Source organism: Lethenteron reissneri, chromosome 48, assembly GCF_015708825.2.
Source record: "Lethenteron reissneri isolate LAM-NWPU_2019-01 chromosome 48, ASM1570882v1, whole genome shotgun sequence".
NCBI classification, from domain to species: Eukaryota; Metazoa; Chordata; class Hyperoartia; order Petromyzontiformes; family Petromyzontidae; genus Lethenteron; species Lethenteron reissneri.
Window position 1 is genome coordinate 4,600,799 of NC_083826.1, and position 24,986 is coordinate 4,625,784.

The 24,986-nt window shown below is 56.1% G+C and overlaps 1 protein-coding gene across 1 annotated transcript in view; it reads right to left on the reverse strand.

Moving 5' to 3' along the window:
- The window catches only part of LOC133354707 (rab GTPase-activating protein 1-like), an 85,581-nt gene that overhangs the window by 43,487 nt on the left and 17,108 nt on the right, over positions 1 to 24,986 (reverse strand). The window contains exons 7-10 of the mRNA XM_061571760.1: positions 19,007 to 19,073; positions 11,568 to 11,670; positions 9,722 to 9,888; positions 5,304 to 5,562 (exon numbers count right to left, since the gene is read on the reverse strand). Of these exons, the coding sequence (XP_061427744.1) occupies positions 5,304 to 5,562; positions 9,722 to 9,888; positions 11,568 to 11,670; positions 19,007 to 19,073 (596 nt within the window). The remainder of the gene's footprint in view (positions 1 to 5,303; positions 5,563 to 9,721; positions 9,889 to 11,567; positions 11,671 to 19,006; positions 19,074 to 24,986) is intronic.

A 24,986-nucleotide genomic window follows, 5' to 3' on the forward strand; every position in this document is an offset into this window, starting at 1 on the left:
AGACCCGAACCCCAGCGTCACCACTGTGGTTGGGGCTGCAACCCGGAGTAGAACCCCGAGCCACCCGGCCCCACCTCCGGTTCCCAACCACCTTCAGAAGCGTCCCGGCAGGGCCTCCAACCGTGACCCGCAGGGTCACGTGCCGGACACCACGGACGCGATCGGCGAGCGAAACGAAACGAAACTACAACTTTGTTTTTCATTTTGCCATCTAACGCCCCCTCGGAGCTCGATCTCAGGCGCGCTCGGGATCTCCTACGAGGACCGTCGACGGTCAGAATGGCGAGCGGCTTGAGGGTGGGTGAGCGAGGGTGAGCGAGGGTGAGCATGGTCAGGGTGAGTGCGGGTGAGCGAGGATGAGTGTGGTCAGGGTGAGCGAGGGTGAGTGCGGGTGAGCAAGGGTGAGCATGGTCAGGGTGAGTGTGGCCAGGGTGAGCGAGGGTGAGCGAGGGTGAGCGTGGTGAGGGTGAGTGTGGTAAGGGTGAGTGCAGGTGAGCGAGGGTGAGCATGGTCAGGGCGAGCGTGGTAATGGTGAGTTAGGGTGAGCGAGGGTGAGCAAGAGTGAGCATGGTCAGGGTGAGTGTGGCCAGGGTGAGCGAGGGTGAGCGAGGGTGAGCGAGGGTGAGCGTGGTGAGGGTGAGTGTGGTAATGGTGAGTTAGGGTGAGCGAGGTTGAGCGAGGGTGAGCGAGGGTGAGCATGGTCAGGGTGAGTGCGGGTGAGCGAGGGTGAGCATGGTCAGGGTGAGTGTGGCCAGGGTGAGCGAGGGTGAGCGCGGGTGAGCGAGGGTGAGCAAGGGTGAGTGCGGGTGAGTGAGGGTGAGTGAGGGTGAGCGAGGGTGAGCGAGGATGAGTTAGGTCAGGGTGAGCGTGGTCAGGGCGAGCGTTGGATCTGGCCGCGGTGCCCCGGTCACTCTCATCGCACCCCCGATGGCGGTCACCGTGTTCGGACACGGACAGTGCGAACACTACCCCACCGACCCCCCCCTCAACACCTACTAATCACCCACCCCCAACACCCCAGCCCCCCAGCCCCCGCCCTCCCCTCACCACACACAGCACATCGCTACCCAATTAGCTCAGCGGTCGCGGGCGAGTGCGTGCGGAACGCGCCTGCCGGCACACGTCACCGTCGTCGTTAATTTGTGAACGTTCCACGGGGGGAGGTCGCAGCCGTCCACGTGACCGGCTATGGCCGCGGTCACGGCTACAGAGGGGAGGGGATACTGGACGTGGTGTGCCGCGTTTGCCGGTGTCTGGGCTGAGGCCACCAACTCACTGCGCCTGAGAAGCCGGTTTGATCACAACCCAGACTACATGAGTAAATGGGTCTCTATGTAAGTCTATGGATCTCTGTGTAAGTCTATGGGTCTCGATGCGTAAGTCAATGGGTCTCTGTGTAAGCCTATGAGTCTCTATGTGAGTCTATGGATCTATGTGTGCGTCTATGAGTCTCTATGTGAGTCTATGGGTCTCTGTGTAAGTCAACGGTCTCTATGTGAGTCTATGGCTCTATGTGAGTCTATGAGTCTCTATGTGAGTCTATGAGTCTCTATGTGAGTATATGAGTCACTATGTGAGTCTATGGGTCTCTATGTAAGCATATGAGTCTCTATGTAAGTCTATGGGTCTCTATGTGAGTCTATGGCTCTATGTGTGTGTCTATGAGTCTCTATGTGAGTCTATGGCTCTATGTGTGCATCTATGAGTCTCTATGTGAGTCTATGGGTCTCTGTGTAAGTCAATGGTCTCTATGTGAGTCTATGGCTCTATGTGAGTATGAGTCTCTATGTGAGTCTATGAGTCTCTATGTGAGTCTTTGGGTCTCTATGTAAGCCTATGAGTCTCTATGTAAGTCTATGGGTCTCTATGTGAGTATATGGCTCTATGTGTGCGTCTATGAGTCTCTATGTGAGTCTATGGCTCTATGTGTGCATCTATGAGTCTCTATGTGAGTCTATGAGTCTCTATGTGAGTCTATGGCTCTATGTGTGCATCTATGAGTCTCTATGTAAGTCTATGGTTCTCTATGTGAGTCTATGGCTCTATGTAAGTCTATGGGTCTCTATGTGAGTCTATGGCTCTATGTGTGCGTCTATGAGTCTCTATGTGAGTCTATGAGTCTATGTGTGCATCTATGAGTCTCTATGTGAGTCTATGGGTCTCTATGTAAGTCTATGGTTCTCTATGTGAGTCACTGGTGTCTGGGCTGAGACCATCAACTCACTACGATCCCGGTTTAATCGCCGCAGCCCAGATTCGAACCCAGGCTCTCAGCGTCTCCGACATGGCCATTGTGAGGGGGGCGGGGGGGGAGCCAGGCCCGTGCACGAACGTGCCGGGCGGATAAAGACAAAACCACCTTAACACCTGGTAGCGGGCTTTCGCGACCAATCTCAACCATAAGAGGTTTTTTTTGGGGTTAGATCGCGTAAATAAATAAATGTGTCGTTAAACCTGCCACCACCCGACACAGTCGACTAGTAAGGGTTGTCACGTAAACAGAACGTGGCCAATTCGTCACCAGTACAGCACTAGTGTGTAGTGTAGTGTATAGTGCAGTGTGTAGTGTATAGTGTAGTGTGTAGTGTATAGTGTAGTGTATAGTGTAGTGTATAGTGTAGTATACTAGTACAGCACTAGTAGTGTAGTGTAGTGTATAGTGTAGTGTATAGTGTAGTGTGTAGTGTATAGTGTAGTACACTAGTACAGCACTAGTGTATAGTGTAGTGTATAGTGTAGTGTATAGTGTAGTATACTAATACAGCACTAACCGGTTGTGTGTTGGAGAGCCAAGCCACAACATTTACAATCCAAATACGACGCTTTGCCAATAATTACAACTAGCATCATCAATTACTACTGGCGAAACGTCGTACCGAGGTTGTAAATGCCGTGGACTTCACAATCCAACGCACGACCCAAAAACAAACCTCTATTGCGGCAAATACAAAACCGTTCTCGCGCCGCCAAACGCCGACGCGTCGGCAGCGGTGGCGGCCACGGAGCGGGAACTCACCGCCAACCCTCCACGGGGGGTTCGGCGCTCGCTGGTAATTATCCACCGCCCCCGACTCTCTCACCCATCACAACACCCCCGCCTCCCCCCGCCATCCCCATCACGCACGCCCGCGCACACCGCGTGGTTCAATTAGCGGCGACACCGGCGCGCGGACGCTGTTCCGATCAATCGGCGGCGCATCGATCACCGGTCGCTCGCTCGGTCGGTGCCGTCGGTCGAACGATCGGAGCGGCGCGCGTTTAATGTTCAGCGGGGCGGGAGGAGCCCGTTGGGGTTCCAGGATCGTTGCCGTTGTAGCGGTGAGCTGGGGGCTGGGGGGGGCTGGGTGGGGGTTGGGTTCGGTCCTCGGAGGCCGCGGATTTTGTTTAGGGGTCTCGCCGCGACAGGGTGGGACACGTGGTGGGTTGGTGGTGGGGCCACGTGACGTCGCGAGTCGCCAACGGAACGTGGGTGCGGTGGCGTAGCAGTCAGCGCTGCGCTGCGAACCCGGCGAGCCGAGTTCCATTGCCGCTCACGGCCAACCACGAACAGGCCCTGGGACTCCCCTAGGTGGACTCAGCCTCAAATGAACACCTGGTGTGTAAACATCACCAGTGGGAAGACAAAGGCGGCCGGGTGTGGTGCTGGCCACCCACCCCCTCGCGTGCCACAGTGGCGGCTTTCATCGGTGCTACTCGCCAACAGCACTTGCCCCAACAGTCCGTTCAGGCTGCACGGGGGACCTTTGCTTTTGACGCCACCACCACCACGCCGCCGCCGCGTGTGCCAGGCTAGGTTGCACGTCGAGGCCGACAGCTAAACTGCTGCTGGCGGACGGGCTGGAGTCACAACGCAGTCACATTGTGTGCTGCCCGATACGCCAAAGGCAGAGAGGCTACCCCACCGTGGCCTTGAACAGACCCTCGGGGCAAGCACTGCTGAGCGAGTGGCCGCACCTGGGAAGGCCGGCACGGCGCACGTGACCGGGTGGGTAGCCAGCACCACATCCCGGCAGCCTTTGCCTCTCGAGTGGAGGAGTTTATTAACTACACCGCACCATCAATGACGTCACGCGATTTTGGCCGATTTTTGACCCCCCCTCCCCCCCTCAAATATGACGTCACAAAGCTCTGCCCCCCCCCCCCCCCCAAAACATATTTCCATTTTGAAAATAAAACATGCTTCAAATCACTTTAAGCTATCGTCATTGTAGTGCGTATTTAATGTGGCGCTGCACTGTGATGTTGTAGGAGAAAACATTTATTAAAAAGGAGCCGTTGGAAAGCTGAAATTTAGCATAAAATTCACTTGAAAATATTAAACGTCTAACTAAAACTGCAGATGTTCAGAATATTATATACCCGGCTGCCTTTCGCTCCCCGGCGCTGATGGTGTTAACATACTCCGCTAGAATAGCTGTCGGCCGATACGGTTTGCCCCGTGTTCTCGCGCAGGGAAATTGAGTTTTCGGGTCCATACGGCTTCACGGCCGTTTCAATACGGGCAGCAAACAATGGTTTGTCTGTTTGTGTCTCCGTTGTGATGGGACTTTGTAGGATGAACCTTAAGATTTATACGGGACACGAGGTGACCAATAGGGTCTGCATTGGTCTTTAATGAGGTAGGGCACTGAGAAGGGGTTGACAGGTGTGTACGAGGTACTCATTTAAGTTTAAGTCGATCTAGGGGAGGCCCAGGCAGCGGGTCAGAGATTCTCCACCGGTGCTGAACATGAGTGGGAATCGAACTTTAGTCGCCGTGATCGTAGCGCAGTGTGCACACTCACCACTCTGCCACTGCTGCCACTCTCACCCACATGGACCCACACTCATCCACACTCACCCACCCACTCTCACCCACCCACCCACACCCACCCACACTCACCCACTCTCACGCACCCACACTCACCCACTCACCCACACTCACTCACCCACTCTCACCCACCCACCCACACCCACCCACACTCACCCACTCTCACGCACCCACACTCACCCACTCACCCACACTCACTCACCCACTCTCACTCACTCACTCTCACTCACCCACACTCACTCACCCACCCACACTCACCCACTCCCACACTCACCCACTCTCACTCACTCTCACCCACACTCACTCACTCTCACTCACCCACTCTCACTCACTCTCACTTACACTCATCCACTCTCATCCACTCTCACCCAGACTCACCCACTCACCAACTCTCACTCACCCACCCACTCCCACCCACTCCCACACTCACCAACCCTCACGCACACTCACCAACCCTCACCCACTTTCGCCCGCCCCCCCCCCCGCCCCTCACCTCCGTCGTCCTCATCCTCCGTGGGGGTGGCGAACGCCGAACTCTGCGAGCCCCGCGCCGACAGCGTGAGCGACGGGGACGACGGGACCCCCCCTCCGCCGCCCCCCCACACTCCCGCCAGGACCCCTCCCGCCCCTCCCGTGGTGGCGGTGGTGGATGCGGTGGTGGCGCGCTGTCGCTCCGACTCGCTCGTGAGGGCGAGCAGCTCGTAGGGGCAGGCCCGAGCCTCGTCCGGCGTCGTCTCGTCCCGTGGGGGCAGCTGGGAGGGCAGCAGCGGTGACGTCATCACCATCATCGTCGTCGTCGTCATCGTCATCGCCGCCGGGGTCATTGGTGAAAGTCATCGTCATCATCATCATTACCATCGCCTGGGTCCCTGGTATCGTCATCACCATCATCATCACCATCATCACCATCGCCTGGGTCGATGGTATCGTCATCATCACCATCGCCTGTGTCACTGGTATCATCGTCATCGGTGTCGTCATCACCATCACCGACCTCGTTGATGCCAGCATCATCAGCATGACTATCGTGATCGCCATCATCGTTGTAATCATCGTCGTCACGGTCATCGTCATCATCACCACCGCGGAAGGGTTCGTTCATCGTTATGAGACCCCCCCCCCCCCGCCCCCGTGTTACAGACAGACGGACAGACGAATGGACTAACTCATCGCACAAACAAAATCCACACCTCCCTTTGACGCGGCCGTGGGGGTCAACCGCTGCTCCCCGCATCCCACGCAATCAGCGTCCCCGCATCCCACACCCAGCGTCCCCGCATCTCACGCAATCAGCGTCCCCGCATCTCACGCCCAGCGTCCCCGCTGATTGCGTCCGCAACTCCGGCACCACTCGCTGGCCCAGAGGGCCTCCACGCTGAGCCCACGTCTCTCTCGCATGCCCCCCCCCCCCCACCACGCTCCCTCCCCACCCCCACCCACCCCCCATGCCCCCTCCCCTCCCCACCCCCACCCACCCCCCATGCCCCCTCCCCTCCCCACCCCCACCCACCCCCCATGCCCCCTCCCCCGGCATTCGCGCATTCATCATTCGCGGCTCGTAAGACCAAATTCCTGGCCAGAGCGAACGTTGCGTCCCCGCGCCGACTTGTCGGGGGTTCGGTTGCGGTGCCCGTTCGGCCGGCCTGCTCGTCGGGCAGCCGAGGGTGGCACACGCGGGGGAGGGGAGCAGGGGAGAGGAGCAGGGGAGCAGGGGAACAGGGGAGGGGAGCAGGGGAGGGGAGCAGGGGAGCAGGGGAGGAGGGGAGGATGGGAGGGGAGCAGGGGAGGGGAGCAGGGGAGGAGGGGAGCAGGGGAGCAGGGGAGGGGAGCAGGGGAGCAGGGGAGGAGGGGAGGAGGGGAGGAGGGGAGGGGAGCAGGGGAGGGGAGCAGGGGAGGAGGGGAGCAGGGGAGGGGAGCAGGGGAGGGGAGCAGGGGAGCAGGGGAGGAGGGGAGGAGGGGAGGGGAGCAGGGGAGGGGAGCAGGGGAGGAGGGGAGCAGGGGAGGGGAGCAGGGGAGCAGGGGAGGAGGGGAGGAGGGGAGGGGAGCAGGGGAGGGGAGCAGGGGAGGAGGGGAGCAGGGGAGGGGAGCAGGGGAGGAAGGGAGCAGGGGAGGGGAGCAGGGGAGCAGGGGAGGAGGGGAGGAGGGGAGGGGAGCAGGGGAGGGGAGCAGGGGAGGAGGGGAGGAGGGGAGGGGAGCAGGGGAGGGGAGCAGGGGAGTAGGGGAGGGGAGCAGGGGAGGAGGGGAGCAGGGGAGGAGGGGAGGGGAGCAGGGGAGGGGAGCAGGGGAGTAGGGGAGGGGAGCAGGGGAGGAGGGGAGCAGGGGAGGAGGGGAGGGGAGCAGGGGAGGGGAGCAGGGGAGGAGGGGAGCAGGGGAGCAGGGGAGGGGAGCAGGGGAGGGGAGCAGGGGAGGGGAGCAGGGGAGTAGGGGAGGAGAGCAGGGGAGCAGGGGAGCAGGGGAGCAGGGGAGGGGAGCAGGGGAGCAGGGGAGGGGAGCAGGGGAGGGGAGCAGGGCAGGGGAGCAGGGGAGGGGAGCAGGGGAGGAAGGGGAGAGGCCCGGGGGGCCCCATCATCGTCTCGTAGACGGCCGTCAGGTCGCCTGCGAGACGGCGGCGAATAAAAATCGATTCCAATTTCATGGCGAGCCGCGAAGCGGCGAGCGGAGTGGCCCCGCGAGCGCGTTCCAGCAGGCGGAGGTCGGGGGTGGGGGGGTGGGGGGGGTGGGGGGTGGGGGGGTGGGGGGGGTGGGGGGTGGGGGGGGTGGGGGGGGTGGGGGGGTGGGGGGGGGGCCCAGCCACGAGACGTGGCAAAGACAAAGATCCCCCGTATAGCCTTCAACGGACCGTTGGGGACAAGTGCCTTTAGCTTCAAATCAAGTTTGCCTTTCGGTAGCGGCGAAGGATGACAAGGCACGCGAGGTGGGGAGGGGGGGTGGTCAGCACCGTGCCATGCTCGGCCGCCTTTGTATCACCCAGTGGTGACGTTTACCACACACCGCACCAGGTCCTCATTTTTATGGCCGAGTCGACCTAGGGGAGGAGGCCCAGGACCCGTTCAGATAATCGTCGCTGGTGTTGGCCGTGAGTGGGAATCGAACTCGGCTCTACGCCGGGTTCGTAGTGCAACGCGCTCACCGCCACAATGCGGCTTTCCAAAGACAAAGATCCCCCGTATAGCCTCCACAGACTGTTGGAGCAAGTGCTGTTAACGAGCAATTATGATGGCCGGCACGGCCAACACTACACCGCATCCATGGTACTTATTTGAGGCTGAGTAGACCTAGGTGAGGCCCAGTTCAGAAAATTGTCACTAGCGTTGGCCACGAGCGGGAATCGAACTCGGGTCGTCGAGTTCGTAGTTCAGCGCGCTAACCTCTACACCACCGCTCCCCACAGACAGTGAAACGCACGCGCGCACAGTGACACGCACGCACGCGCACACACAGTGACACGCACACACACAGTGACACGCACGCACACACAGTGACACGCACGCGCACACACAGTGACACGCACACACACAGTGACACGCACGCACACACAGTGACACGCACATGCACACAGTGACACGCACACACACAGTGACACGCACGCGCACACACAGTGACACGCACACACACAGTGACATGCACGCACACACAGTGACACGCACATGCACACAGTGACACGCACACACAGTGACACGCACGCGCACACACAGTGACACACACGCGTACACAGACGCCTAATACCAGAAACGCCATCAACGTGAGAAAAAAGAATAATAAATTCTCCATCCACTCTCTCTCTCGCTCTCTCTCGCACCCTCTCAGTCTAACACACCCCCATCTCAATTCAAAGCCCCCTCCCCGATCCCGCACTCCCCCCCCCCCTTCTCCACTCTGCCCCCCACCGTTCCACTCTTTGCTCCACTCTGCCCCCCCCTCCACCACTCCAGTAGTGGAAGAGCAGCCTCCGCTGTGGAATGAGCCCCGGAGAGAGCAATTAAAAGGCACCCCCCCCCCCCACCTCCCCCCTCCCCCCTCCACCCCCCTTCATTTCCCAGCACCTGGGCCCCTCCGGCCTCGCGTAGCGTGGGCCCCCTCGTGGTGAGCCTGGTCTCAGCGTGTGTCGGTCCCAGCGATCTTCACGAACTTGCGGGGGGGGGTGGGGGGGTTGGGCACTTTCGCCGACAAGACCACATCAGGAGCACGCGGGGGACACCGCGCCATTTGAAGCCACTGGGGGTTTTGACAGCAGCACGATGATGACGATGATGATGACGATGACGACGATGATGACAATGATGACGATTATGACGATGATGACGATGATGACAATGATGACGATTATGACGATGATGACGATGATGACAATGATGACGACAATGATGACGATGACGACAATGATGACGATGTTGACGATGATGACGATGATGACGACGATGACGACGATGATGACGATGATGATGACGATGACGACGATGATGACAATGATGACGATTATGACGATGATGACGATGATGACGATGATGACGATGATGACAATGATGACAATGATGACGATGATGACGACAATGATGACGATGATGACGACGATGATGACAATGATGACGATGATAACGATGATGACGATGATGATGACAATGATGACGATGATGACGATGATGACAATGATGACGATGACGATGGGGTTTTTTCACTCTTTGTGTGTTCTCGGTGGGGCCCGCACGTCAGGGGTCGAACTAGAGGCCACCAGGGGGGGGGGGAGGGGGGGGGCCACCGGTGGTCCCCGCGGGGCCCATGCAATAAAGAAGAAGTAGACGGCCACCGGGTGAGAGCGCGTGCGTGGCGAGCGGGTGATCGACCGACCGAGCGGACGGACGACCGCCGGGGCGAGCCGGCGAGCGAGCTCCGACGCCGGGAGGAGAGACTCGCCTGCCGCAGGTGCAGGTGGAAGGTGTCGGTGAAGGCTCGCCGGCCGAAATACCAGAACCGCTCCGTCGCCGGGAACACACGAGCCGGCGCCTCGAACAGGAATCGAACCGGGTCCTGCACCTCGGTGACAACCAGGTCGGCCGCCACCGTCAGGTGAGCCATCTTGTCTGCGGAGAGAGGAGGGAGAGGAGGGCGAGGGGGGGGGAGACGTGAAGGCGGCGACGACCGGCCGCGCTCGCGCGTCGCGTCCCATTCATCGGCATCCGCGGAACAAAGATCCCCCGTATAGCCTCCACAGACTGTTGGAGCAAGTGCTGTTAACGAGCACTTATGATGGCCGGCACGGCCAACACTATACCGCACCATGGTACTTATTTGAGGCTGAGTGGACCTAGGAGAGGCCCAGTTCAGAAAATTGTTTGACATCTGAAGACACCGTGGACGTCGAATCGAGGGCCCCCTCTCAAAGCGCGTGCCCCCCCCCCCACCCACCCCTCAAAAAGCCCTCACCCCCCAAAGCGCGGAGACCCTCAGCCGTGTACCCTAGCCGGGGACGGACGGCTCTTGGAGTACAGGAGCATCCCCGCAACTGCCCTGCTCACGCCTCTGGCTGCTGCGGGTCAGAAGGTGCCTCCAACTCCACCAGAGGGAGGCCCCAGAGAGCCCCCTGTGCTCTTGCACGGTGGCCGCTACGCGCTTCTCTGGTAGGCGGGCGGGTTCATCTGTCAATGGGTGAGCACGTTAACACTGCCAGGTGAACACAAGCAGGGGGGAGGGGTAGGGGGGTGATTTAAGAAACTTACCCCCCCCCCCCCGCATGATTTCAACTGATGCGCTGGGAGATGGTCTGTCGATCTGTCTTATCCATCTGTCAGTCCATCCGTCTGGCTGTCAGCCCATTGGTCCATCCCTTCGTCTGTCCTGCTGTCCATTTGTTAATCTATCCATCCGTCCATCAGTCCATTTATGTCCGTCCGTTCGTCCGTCCATCCGCCCGTCCCTCCGCCCGTCCGTTCCGTGTGGCCGATTCCGCGATCATGATGATGATGATGATGACCTTCGCTGGCCTCCATTTCATCTCCCGCTGACGACGTGGGTGGGGGGGGCGGCAGCGTTGAGCAGCGTGGGACAGCGGTGGGGAGCGTGGGGCAGCTAATAGGCATGGCATCGCCGTCTCTCCCAGTTAGGACGACGCGCCGTGGATACGTCGTGGCAGGCGGCGCGGCAAATGCCGAGTGCGCGTGGATTCTCACGCTTGCGCCGAGGAGCAAAGGGCGCCGATTGGAGGGGCGGAGGGCTATTTTATTCTTTCTCCCGATTATCTTTTTAATTAAGTTTGACGTTGTCTTTGGTCGAGTCTTGTGCCAATGCGGCCCAAGATGGATGGATGGATGATGGCCTGCACTCCCCACGCAACTCTCTTTACCTTGGCCCGAAACGCGCTCTTTGAGAATATTGTCCGCTGATCCATCGACATTTCGTATTGATTTGTGGCTCGCAGATGGCAGTGAGGCAGGCGTTTCATCAACCAATCAACCAATCACAAGGGAACAACCAGTCATGCAATCACATGCATCGAAACCAAAAAACCATTAGCCACCCACAATCATTTAACCAACGTCGCACCAACGTTGGCTCAACGTCAACCGAAATCAGACCACCTGCTCAACTACTGGACACCCGTCTAAAAAACCTTCAAAGCTCATCGGATTCCTCCAGTATAAATATCTTGATTCCGAACGTCGGCCCAACGTCGGGCACCGACAACATCCGCCAAACGTCGGCTCGGCGTTGGGCGTCACCGCCGCCGCCGCCGCGCCGGCGGTGGCAGCGCGAGTGCACGTACCCTTGGCGGTCTCGTCGTTGAGGCCGTGGAAGGTGGCGAGCGTGGGGTCCCAGCGGGCGGCGATCACGTACGACTTGCTGTCCGAACTCTTGCCCATGGACTCCTGCGGAGAACGACGCGGCGCCACGTCAATGCAACGCAACGCGACGCGGGGACTCCTCTGACTTAAAACGTTCGGTTCAACCGCCGCGCAATAGATGGCGGTGGTGGCATCTACATCTGCAGAACGTGAAGAACCAGTGACATCTACATCTGCAGAACGTGCAAAATCAGTGGCATCTACATCTGCAGAACGTGAAGAATCAGTTGCATCTACAAAACGTGAAGAACCAGTGGCATCTACATCTGCAAAACGTGCAGAATCAGTGGCATCTACATCTGCAGAACGTGAAGAACCAGTTGCATCTACAAAACGTGAAGAACCAGTGGCATCTACATCTGCAGAACGTGAAGAACCAGTGGCATCTACATCTGCAGAACGTGAAGAACCAGTGGCATCTACATCTGCAGAACGTGAAGAACCAGTGGCATCTACATCTACAGAACATGAAGAACCAGTGGCATCTACATCTGCAAAACGTGAAGAACCAGTGGCATCTACATCTGCAGAACGCGAAGAACCAGTGGCATCTACATCTGCAGAACATGAAGAACCAGTGGCATCTACATCTGCAGAACGTGAAGAACCAGTGGCATCTATATCTGCAGAACGTGAAAAACCAGTGGCATCTACATCTACAGAACGTGAAGAACCAGTTGCATCTACATCTGCAGAACGTGAAGAACCAGTTGCATCTACATCTACAGGAGATTATACAACTTTCAAAGCTATTCCCCGTGTTAGACTCACATAGAGACAACAACAACAACAACACAACAACACAACGACACTGACGCCACTGCGTGCAGGTGACGCGACGAGTCCCGTCCGTGTCGTTACTTTGCTCGACCTCATCAACGTGATGCGCGCATGCGCTAGGGAGAGTTATCGCGCCCCCGCGTCACGGACCGAGCCACCGCAACCCCCAGGCAACTCCGAGCGAAGTCCGGGAGCCGCCGGTAGCGCAAGCCGGTGGGACGCCCGGCCGGGCCCAGCCCGGCCCGGTCGGCGCAGCAACAAACCGCAGGTTCCCGGGGAGAAATGCGCAGCGGTAGCTGTGCGAGAAAAATAAAAAACCCTGAGACGATCTTTTTTTACTTGACCGCGTAAGGCCCAATAATTTGGCACGTAGCTTCAATCGTTCCCCCGCCGCTGCCGCCGCCCTTCACCGCAAAAAAACCTCCGTCCCAATTGTTCGAGAAATTGCCCCCGACACGGGGAAAAAAAGCGAAGAGTCGGAGGGCGACTAATTGGGAGCTCAGGCATCGGCGAGGAGAGCGGGGAGATCAAACGAAGGCAAGAGCAGAAACAAGAGGCAAGTGGTGCAGGAGAGATGCGCTGGGGTTATTTATTTATTTTCTTCCCCCCCCCCCACCACAAAGCCCCCCAGCCCCCCACTTCTTCTCCTTCATCTTCCAAGAAGCGACCGATTTTTCCAGGACGGATCAAAGACACACGACGAAAATGAGGCCACGTGGCTTTCGGAGGTCACAAACGCTGAGCGAGTGCCGAGGCCGTCACCGCCGAGATCCTGGGTTCGAGTCCAGGTTTCAGCCTCAAACTGCAGTGAATTGGTGGTCTCAGCTGGTGACCAATAGACTTGCGTAGAGACCCATAGACTCCCATAGAAACCCATAGACTCATATAAAGACACCATAGACTCTCACGTAGAGACTCATAGACTCGCAAAGAGACCCACAGATTCACATAGAGGCTGACATATTTGCAGACTCACATCGAGACCAATAGATTCACGTAGAGACTCATAGACTCACAAAGAGATCCATGAACTCACATAGAGACCAATAGACTCGCATAGAGGCTCAGACTCGTATAGAGACTCGCAGACTCACATAGAGACCCATAGACTCACATAGAGACTCACATAGAGACCCATAGAGTCACATAGAGACCCATAGACTCACAGAGACGCACAGACTCCCGTAGAAACCCATAGACTCACATAGAGACTGACATACTCACGAAGAGATCCCGAGACTCACATAGAGACTAATAGACTCACATAGAGACTCACAGACTCACGTAGAGACCCCTAGACTCACATAGAGACTAACAGACTCACGTAGAGACCCCTAGACTCACATAGAGACTAATAGACTCACGTAGAGACTCATGGACTCGCGATTGACTGGGTTGCGATTAGAACCGTGTTCCATGGAGCCGACCGTCTCGCCACCACCACCGCCAGCGATGCGATCGGGGTTTCAAAACAGCGGCGGGGTGGAAAAATAACGTTCAGTAATAAATAAACGTAAATCACGTTCACAAAGAAAAAAACTCAAAACAAACAAAACAAATACCCCATTGATCGGAGGCTCATCGACGCGTGTGGCGCCCCGGTTTCCTAGAAAAATATCGGTCGTGGAGGGTGGGGTTCCCGTAACGTGATGAGGAGAGAGGGCTCAGATTCATCAGCAGAGGGAAAAACAGAAGGGCCTGGAGAAAAATACACGTGACCATTGTGGAGAGAGAGAGAGACACGCAAACTCCAAATATACAGCAGCAGGCGTCAGAGTCGGGATGGAACCCACGACCTCCTGCACACCAGGCGAGGTAGTTAACATCTCCTAGCCACCGTGATGATGAGAGAGAGAGACACGCAAACTCCAAATAGACAGCAGCAGGCGTCAGGGTCGGGGTCGAACCCACGACCTCCTGCACACCAGGCGAGGCAGTTAACATCTCCTAGCCACCGTGATGATGATGAGAGAGAGATGCAAACTCCAAATATACAGCAGGTGTCAGGGTACGGGATCGAACCCATGACCTCCTGTATACCAGGTGAGGTAGTTAACATCTCCTAGCCACCGTGATGATGATGAGAGAGAGAGAGACACGCAAACTCCAAATATAAAGCAGGCATCAGGGTACACGATCGAACCCACGACCTCCTGCACACCAGGCGAGGTAGTTAACATCTCCTAGCCACCGTGATGATGAGAGACGCAAACTCCAAATATACAGCAGGTGTCAGGGTCGGGATCGAACCCACGACCTCCTGCACACCAGGTGAGGTAGTTAACATCTCCTAGCCACCGTGATGATGATGGGAGAGAGACACGCAAACTCCAAATATACAGCAGGCGTCAGAGTACGGGATCGAACCCACGACCTCCTGTATACCAGGCGAGGTAGTTAACATCTCCTAGCCACCGTGCTTCTCGGGCAAGGGACACAGCCACACCGTTTTTTTTGTTTCCACTGGCACACGTGAGCCGTGCCACGATGGGCACGGCTCATCGTGTTTTTGTTCCACTGCCGTTTGGCCGAGCCGAGCCAGACCAAGCCGTGCTGCGCTGTTTGCCTCGCGAGACGACGTCGTCTGAATCTGGCTCGGGGCCAAGCAAGGCCAGGCACCGGGGTGCAGAGGTTGCAACCGGGTACCCGATACCCGTACCCTACCCGATACCCGGCTACCCATACCCGGCCAGGTACGGGTACGGGTAGCCGTTTGCGACCCTGGTGCGGCCGGGTACGGGTAGGCCGTGAGTCACTGGTGAGTCACCGTTTGTCACTCATTTCGGGTAGGGTACGGGTAGGGAACGGGTACGGGTACCCATTTGGTGCGGCCGGGTACGGGTACGGGTAAGGAATCAAAACCCGTTTGCGACCTCTGCCGGTGTTTAAATTGCCAACGGCCTGGATACTTGAACTTGTGACGCAGACGCGCGTGTGCGTGCCTACACGTGTCAAGATCGGCCTCCGTGGAGGAGGAAGCTCGTGAAGGACGCTGCTGCCCACTGGGCAGTTGGGAGGCGGTCGCCCCTCCAGCAACAGCGGAGGGCAGAGGAGCGTCGCTCACAACAACGAGCGGAGCGCCGGGCGGATAAAACGCAGCGAGTTGGCACAGTGAACGGCACGGGTGGTGCATTTGTCAGTCATCTCAGTCAGCCAACCCATGGTACCTGGGGTCTGTCCCGCGACCTCCTACCAGGAAACCTTGCTAACTTCACTTAACCTCAAGGTGCACCTAGTCTGGCACAAGCGGTGGTGGAGTAGTGTAGTGGTAGTGGCGCGGTTAGTGCATTGCGCTACAAACCCCGGCGGATCCTGCTCATGGCCAACACTGGTGACGATTATCTGAGCCGGTCCTGGGCCTCCCCTAGGTCGACTCAGCCTCTTAATGAGTACCTGGTGCGGTGTGTAAACATCGCCACTGGGGAGACAAAGGCGGCCGGGTGTGGTGCTGGCCACCCACCCCCTCGCGTGCCGTGGCCGGCCTTTATAGGTGTTAACAGCACTTGCCCCAAAAGTATGTTAAGGCTATGTGGGGGATCTTTGTCTTTGCTGTTGTGTGTATGAATACATGTGTGTACGTGTGCCCCAGAGATCTGTTAAAGGCTTTGAGCAGAATCTCTGCCTTTGTATTATGTATGCACGCATGTATTATGCATGTAACTTGACCAGGTGATTGTGTGTGTGTGCGTGTACGTGTGCATTTTACGATTGGTGGCGCAAAAGTTAGCGCGCTGCGCTCAGAATTCCGGCGACCCGAGTTCGATTCCCGCTCACGGCCACCAACACCGGTGACGATTATCTGCACCTGTCCGGGACCTCCCCCTAGGTCGACTCGGCCTCAAATGAGTACCTGGTGTGATGTGTAAACATCGCCACTGGGGAGACAAAGGCGGTCGGGCGTGGTGCTGGCCACCCACCCCTTCGTGTGCCATGGCCTGCCTTCATAGGTGCTCGCTAACAGCACTTGCCCCTACAGTCTGTTGCACGGGGGAATCTTTGTCTTTGTGTATCCCGTACGTATTTTTGAACTTCTTTCGCACCGTACGAAGCCCAACGTGCTAGTCGTACACACGGGCACACGACTAGAGACAAACATCCACCCAGACGGTATTGAACAGTCGACCTCGCACACGGGCACACGACTAGAGACAAAGTTCCACCCAGATGGTATTGAACAGTCGACCTCGCACACGGGCACTCGATTAGAGACAAACATCCACCCAGATGGTATTGAACAGTCGACCTCGCACACGGGCACACGACTAGAGACAAACATCCACCCAGACGGTATTGAACAGTCGACCTCGCACACGGGCACTCGATTAGAGACAAACATCCACCCAGACGGTATTGAACAGTCGACCTCGCACACGGGCACATGACTAGAGACAAAGTTCCACCCAGATGGTATTGAACAGTCGACCTCGCACACGGGCACACGATCAGAGACAAACATCCACCCAGATGGTATTGAACAGTCGACCTCGCACACGGGCACTCGATTAGAGACAAACATCCACCCAGACGGTATTGAACAGTCGACCTCGCACACGGGCACACGACTAGAGACAAACATCCACCCAGATGGAATTGAATAGTCGACCTCGCACACGGGCACGCGATGAGAGACACAGATCCACCCAGATGGTATTGAACAGTCGACCTCGCACACGGGCACACGACTAGAGACAAACATCCACCCAGATGGAATTGAATAGTCGACCTCGCACACGGGCACGCGATGAGAGACACAGATCCACCCAGATGGTATTGAACAGTCGACCTCGCACACGGGCACACGACTAGAGACAAAGTTCCACCCAGATGGAATTGAATAGTCGACCTCGCACACGGGCACGCGATGAGAGACACAGATCCACCCAGATGGTATTGAACAGTCGACCTCGCACACGGGCACACGACTAGAGACAAACATCCACCCAGATGGTATTGAACAGTCGACCTCGCACACGGGCACACGATGATAGACAAACATCCACCCAGATGGAATTGAATAGTCGACCTCGCACACGGGCACGCGATGAGAGACACAGATCCACCCAGATGGTATTGAACAGTCGACCTCGCACACGGGCACACGACTAGAGACAAACATCCACCCAGATGGAATTGAATAGTCGACCTCGCACACGGGCACATGACTAGAGACAAACATCCACCCAGACGGTATTGAACAGTCGACCTCGCACACGGGCACGCGATGAGAGACACAGATCCACCCAGATGGTATCGAACAGTCGACCTCGCACACGGGCACACGATGAGAGACAAACATCCACCCAGACGGTATTGAACAGTCGAGCTCGGGGAGGCCCGTTACGGGTTGCCGGGGTTCGTGGCGCCTCACGCCAACTGCACAGACGCACACACACGCACACACACACACAGACGCACACGCACGCGCATACACGCATGCATTATGCACGTATTATGCATGCGTTGCAGCAGGTGGTGCGGTCAGCTGGCATTTATGAGGACCCTGGACCTGTGCGATCCGTCCGTCCCCAGAACGCACGCACGGATTGCTCGGGCTCCTCTCTGCTCCACCCCGGCTGCACACACGCCGAGCAGGAGCCGGGTTGCACACACACCGAGTGCTGCTCTTGGTAGGAGGGGGCCGTTGACTTTTTCTGCGACTCTTAAAATATTGAACTGCTCAAATGAAAAATGCAAATAGTCCCCCTGGTCAAAAGCGTGCGTGCGCATGTGTGCATGTGTGTGAGTGTGTGTGCGTGCGCATGTGTGCATGTGTGTGAGTGTGGGTGCGTGCGCATGTGTGCATGTGTGTGAGTGTGGGTGCGTGCGCATGTGTGCATGTGGGTGTGTGAGTGTGCGTGCATGCGCATGTGTGCATGTGGGTGTGTGAGGGTGCGTGCGCATGTGGGTGTGTGAGTGTGTGAGGGTGCGTGCGGGTGCATGTGGGTGTGTGAGGGTGCATGCGAGTGCATGTGGGTGTGTGAGTGTGCGTGCGTGCATGTGCGCGTGTGTGCATATCCGCGTGTGTATGAGTGAGTGCGTGTGTACGTGTGAGTGCGTGCGTGCGTGTGTCTGTGTGGGGAGCGGTGTTGTAGCGGGTAGCGCTACACTACGCTAGGAACCCAGCGACCCGAATTCGATTCCCACTCACGGCCAACACCGGTGACGATTATCTGAACCGGTTCTGGGCCTCCCCTAGGTCGACTCAACCTCAAATGAGTACCTGGTGCAGTGTGTAAACATCACCACTGGGGAGACAAAGGCGGCCGGGCATGGTGCTGGCCACCCACCCCCTTGTGTGCCACCGTGCCGGCCTTCATAGGTGCTCGTGCTCGCTAAACAGCACTTGCCCCAACATTCTGTTCAGGCTATACAGGGAACCTTTAGTCTTTGTACATGTGAGTGAGTGTGCGTGTGCGCGCGTGCGTGCATCTCTTTCTCGCTCGCCGTTCGAACGAATTTTTCAAACTTCCAGGCGCAACGTTGTTCGCGAGTTTACGTTTTTTCGTTTTGCGGGTTTTTCTTTTCTTCTTTCACCCCCCTACCCACCCAACCACCCATCAACGTTGGGCTGCGGACGTACCATGTTGAGGAGGTGAAGGTCTCCCGGTTGAACTCCACACCCAGGGCCAAGAAAGACGCCAAAACACCTGGGCAGGTGGGGTCAGGGTCGGTGGGGTCAAGGTAGGGGTCAGGGTTAGTGGGGTCAAGGGTTGGCAGACACAAGAAACAAGATCATTTTACCAGTTTGTATTTCTTTAGATGACAACAACAAAAGGTCAAAAGGTCATCGCGGAGATTGCCACTGGTTGGTTAACGTAACAGAGACTCTCTCCGCCTGCTGAAGACCGCTTGTGTTGCAATCGAAACGTCGTGGTTTTTTGTTTGCTTTTATTTTTATTTTATTTATTAAAAACATTAAAATGTAATCACGGTGGCTAGAAGATGTTAACTACCTCGCCTGGTATGCAAGGAGGTCGTGGGTTCGATCCCGAACCTGACGCCTGCTGCTGTATATTTGGAGTTTGCGTGTCTCTCTCTCTATCTCATCATCACGGTGGCTAGGAGATGTTAACTACCTCGCCTGGTATACTGGAGATCGTGGGTTCGATCCCAACCCTGACGCCTGCTGTATATTTGGAGTTTGCGTGTCTCTCTCTCTCTCATCATCACGGTGGCTAGGAGATGTTAACTACCTCGCCTGGTATACAGGAGACCGTGGGTTCGATCCCGACCCTGACGCCTGCTGCTGTATTATTTGGAGTTTGCGTGTCTCTCGCTCTCTCCTGGTGGCCGTGTAGATTTTTCTCCGGGTCCTCCGGGTTTTCCCTGTTTTTTCTATAACATTTGGGTGCTGATATCCATTTCCACACGATGATAAGCCACTTCGTTGAGCTATCGTTTGTGATAGCCAGATCACTTCTGAAAAAGAGCTACATAGCTCAGTGGGGCCTTAGCTGGTAAAACAAATAGTGGAATAGTTGCATTGAGAGTCATCGTGTCACGGCCAAATCGATGTTTAATTCTCAGAACTGAAATTCAGCCAAATAAAGTAAATACAGCGTCCAATTTCAAGGGATGGGTTTGTTTTGTGTCAATTCATTTGGTGACCTTGCCTGAAAACCCAGTCGCATCACAATCCAGTCTATGCGACTCCATGGGTCTCTGTGCGAGTCCATGGGTCTCTGTGTGAGTCCATGGGTTCCTGTGTGAGTCCATGGGTCCCTGTGTGAGTCCATGGGTCTCTGTGTGAGTCTATGGGTCTCTGTGCGATTCCATGGGTCTCTGTGTTAGTCACATTGATGACCAGGAAGGAACCATCAACTCACTACACTTGAGAAACCAGGTTCATCATAGCCCAGTCTACGTGAGTCCATGAGTCTCTATGCGAGTCAATGGGTCTCTGTGTCAGTCCATGGGTCTCTGAGCGAGTCTATGGGTCTCTGTGCGATTCTATGGGTCTCTGTGCGAGTCTATGGGTCTCTGTATCAGTCCATGGGTCTCTGTGCGAGTCTATGGGTTTCGATGCGAGTCTATGGGTCTCTGTGTGAGTCTATGGGTCTCGATGCGAGTCTATGGGTCTCGATGCGAGTCTATGGGTCTCTGTGCGAGTCCATGAGTCTATCTGCGAGTCCGTGGGTCTCTGTGTGAGGTCTTGAGGGGTGGGGGTTGCAGTGGGGGGGAGGGGGGGAGGCCTCCAAAGAAAAAAAAATTGTCTGGATCGTGGAAGGCCGCTAAAGTAGCGGGGGCAAGAAATATAATTACAGTCGTCAGGAGGAAAATAGAATGCATTATTGAACGCGAGAAAGAACTGAAAGAAGAGTGATTTAGAACGTACAGTCACAACGCTGCGAGCAAGCGGACCGCATTTCGTTAAATATTTACGGGAGAATTTGAAACGTATTTTTTTTCTTCTTCACACATATGTACACACACACACGTGTGTGTGCGTGTGTGTACATATATGTACACGGATATGCATTTAGCCACAAAGTTCTTCTGGGAGCGGAATTCCAACACACAAAGTCGGCACGCGGCGTCGGCTTCAATCGCTGGCGTTAATCCTCGGGGGTGAGCGAACCCATCGCCATGAGGACTGCCAAGCGCACGTCAACACAAATACAAAGATCCCCCTGGTAGAGCACTGACAGACTCATAATCAACGTTTTTGGGTTTAGATCGCGTTTATTTATAAATGTGTCGTAACCCTCCACCACCCGACACGGCCAATCAGTAAAAATGTGTCACGTTGACAAAGACAAATAGTTCACTGCTTTAGCCCACCGGTGTGTTGAAGCCACAACATTTACAATTTGAGTAGCACGACGTTTCGCTGGTAATTGCAACCAGCATCATCGGGCAATTCGCCAGAATGGTGAGGCTCTGCTGTCTCCCGTTCTTATATAGAGCAGCAGCAGGGTGACGTAATCACATTTTTACTGATTGGCCGTGTCGGGTGGTGGAGGGTTACGACACATTTATAAATAAACGCGATCTAAACCCAAAAACGTTGATTATGAATAACATTGGTCGCGAAAGCCCTACGTGTTAAACTCACTGACAGACTGTTGGGGCAAGTGCCGTGTTAGCGAGTAGCGCCTATGAAGGCCGGCACGGCACACGAGAGGGTGGTCAGCGTGGTCTCTGTGGGTCTCTTTAGTCTCCCTGAGTCTCCGTGTCTCTGGGTGTTACTCTGTGGTTCAAAGTTTTGGTTGCATAACCACAATTGCGCGAATGTGTTCTTGTTTTTAAAATACCTCCCTATCTCTATGGGTCTCTGTGCATCTCTATGGGTCTCTGTGCATCTCTATGGGTCTCTGTGCATCTCTATGGGTCTCTGTGTATCTCTATGGGTCTCTGTGTATCTCTATGGGTCTCTGTGCATCTCTATGGGTCTCTGTGCATCTCTATGGGTCTCTGTGTATCTCTATGGGTCTCTGTGTATCTCTATGGGTCTCTGTGTGTCTCTGTGTGTCTCTATGGGTCTCTGTGTATCTCTATGGGTCTCTATGCATCTCTATGGGTCTCTGTGTATCTCTATGAGTCTCTGTGTATCTCTATGGGTATCTGTGTATCTCTATGGGTCTCTATGCATCTCTATGAGTCTCTGTGTATCTCTATGGGTCTCTATGCATCTCTATGAGTCTCTGTGTATCTCTACGGGTATCTATGCATCTCTATGAGTCTCTGTGTATCTCTATGAGTCTCTGTGTATCTCTATGGGTATCTATGCATCTCTACGAGTCTCTATGTATCTCCATGGGTCTCTGTGTATCTATATGGATCGCTATGCATCTCTATGGGTCTCTGCGAGTGTCTGTGAGTCTCGAAGTATCTCTAAGGGTCTCTGTATCTCTATGAGTCTCTGTGCGTCTCTACGGGTCTAATGCTCGGCCTAGAGTGTGGACTGCGTGGACAAAAATCACACTGCTGTACTGTGGCTTGTTTACAATGAATCTCTGTATATGGGTATCTGTGTGTGTGTACGGGTCTCTATGTATTGATATGAGTCGCTATGCATCTCTATGGGTCTCTGTGAGTATCTGTGGGTCTCTAAGTGTATCTTTGAGTCTTTGTGTCTCTAAGCATCTCTATGAGTCTCTGCGAGTCTCTGCGTATCTCTGTGGGTCTCTGAGTATCTCTCTGGGTCTCTACGTATCTCCATGAGTCTCTGTGCGTCTTGACGGGTTTACTGTTCGGCCAATAGTGTGCTCTGCGTGGCCACAATCACACCGCTGTACTGTGGCTGGAATCTTTAATATTCCATTGACGGAGGAAATGTGCTGCTGACGTTCTCACATGGTTGATGGGGGGAGGATGGGGGTGGAGGGGAGAGGAGGGGGGTGGAGGGGGTGGAGGGGGGAGGAGGGGGGTGGAGGGGGTAGAGGGGGGAGGAGGAGGGAGGAGGAGGGGGAAGGAGGGGGTGGAGGGGGGAGGGAGGTCGGAGGAGGAGGAGGGAGGAGGAGGGAGGAGGAGGGGGAGGAGGGGGGAGGAGGGGGAGGAGGGGGTGGAGGGGGATGGAGGGGGGAGGAGGGGGTGGAGGGGGGAGGAGGAGGGAGGAGGAGGGGGATGGAGGGGGGAGGAGGGGGGAGGAGGGGGAGGAGGGGGGGAGAGGGGAGGAGGGGGAAGGAGGGGGTGGAGGGGGGAGGAGGAGGGAGGAGGAGGGGGATGGAGGGGGGAGGAGGGGGGAGGAGGGGGGAGGAGGGGGGAGGAGGGGGTGGAGGGGGGAGGGAGGTCGGAGGAGGAGAGAGGAGGAGAGAGGAGGAGAGAGGAGGAGGGGGGAGGAGCAGGAGGAATTGTCGCGATGAACCCTATTAACACCAATCTACTTGTTGTTGTTGTGTGGTTGATGTCGATGCAGACCAACAGCTACAATTTCACATTCAGCGGGCCAGGCCAGACCACCGCGTCAGGAGCAGCAGCCGAGTGCATCGCTGTGATGTCTCTCCTTCGTATTTGCAGATCGGAGCATTGCGTCCGTTATACGATGCACGGTCCGTTCTGGATGAGCCCAGTCGCGCACTGCTATAGAGTTTTATTTTATTTATTTTATTTATTCTTCCATTTGTGCCATCATCAGTTATCCGCATCTGCTGCCATGGTTCGTGCAGTGCTGGATGCGGTTGAGGGTGGACCATGAGCTCCGTGGAAGATCAAACGCCGAGGGATCTTCTGCGTCGGCGTCGTTCACAACGCCGACGTCAAAGTCGCCGGGTTCGAGTGTCCAGCACCAGCCACTGGTGGACAGCGCCATCTCGCGGTGACCACGTGGCACTGAGAGCCACGTGGTGAGCGAGTGGGTTGGTGAGCGTGTGAGTGGGTGGCTGTGTAAGTGAATTAACTAGTGTGTAAGTGAATGAACTAGTGGGTTAGTGAGCGTGTGAGTGGGTGGTTGTGCAAGTGAATGAACGAGTGGGTTAGTGAGCGTGTGAGTGGCTGTGTAGATGAATTAACGAGTGGGTTAGTGAGCGTGTGAGTGGGTGGTTGTGCAAGTGCATGAACGAGTGGGTTAGTGAGCGTGTGAGTGGCTGTGTAGATGAATTAACGAGTGGGTTAGTGAGCGTGTGAGTGAGTGGTTGTGTAAGTGAATGAACGAGTGGGTTAGTTAGCGTGTGAGTGAGTGGCTGTGTAAGTGAATGAACAAGTGGGTCAGTGAGCCTGTGAGTGGGTGGTTAGGTTAAGGAATGAGCGGGTGTACGAGCCGGTAAGTGAGTGGGTGAATGAGCAAGCATGTGAGTGGGTGGTTAAGTTAGTGAATGAGTGGATGAATGAGTGAGTTGGTGGTTACGTTAATGAATGAGCAGGTGAGAGAGTGGGTGAGTGAGTGAGCATGTGAGGGGGTCATTAGGTTAATGAATGAGTGGGCGGGAGAGCAAGTGAAGTGGGTGGTTGTGTAAATGAATGAATGAACAAGTGGGTTTTGAGCATGTGAGCTGGTGGTTATGTTAATGAACGAGCAGGTGAAAGAGTATGTGAGTATGTGAGCGTGTGAGTGCGTGGTCAGGTTACTGAGTGACCGGGTGAGTGCGCAGGTGAGTGATTGAGCATGTGAGTAGGTCATTAGGTTAATGAATGAGCGGGTGAGAGAGCGAGTGAGTGAGTGAGTGAGCGAGTGAGAGAGTGAGCGGGTGAGTGGGCGAGAGAGCGAGTGAATGGGTAAGTGGGCAAGGGAGCGAGTGAGTGGGTGAGTGTGCGAGTGAGCGAGTGAGTGGGTGAGCGAGTGAGTGGGTGAGTGAGTGAGCATGTGAGTGAATCATTCGGTTAATGAACGAGTGGGGTGAGAGAGCGAGAGGGAGGGGTGGTGAATGAGCGAGTGGGTGAGTAAGCGAGTGAGTGAGTCGTTAGGTTAATGAACGAGCGGGTGAGAGAGCAGGTGAGTGGGTGAGTGAGCGAGTGGGTGAGTAAGCGTGAGTGGGTCGTTAGGTTAATGAACGAGGGGTGAGAGAGCAGGTGAGGGGTGAGGTGAGCGAGTGGGTGAGTAAGCGAGTGAGTGGGTCGTTAGGTTAATGAACGAGCGGGTGAGAGGCAGGTGAGCGGGTGAGCGAGTGAGCGGGTGGGTGAGT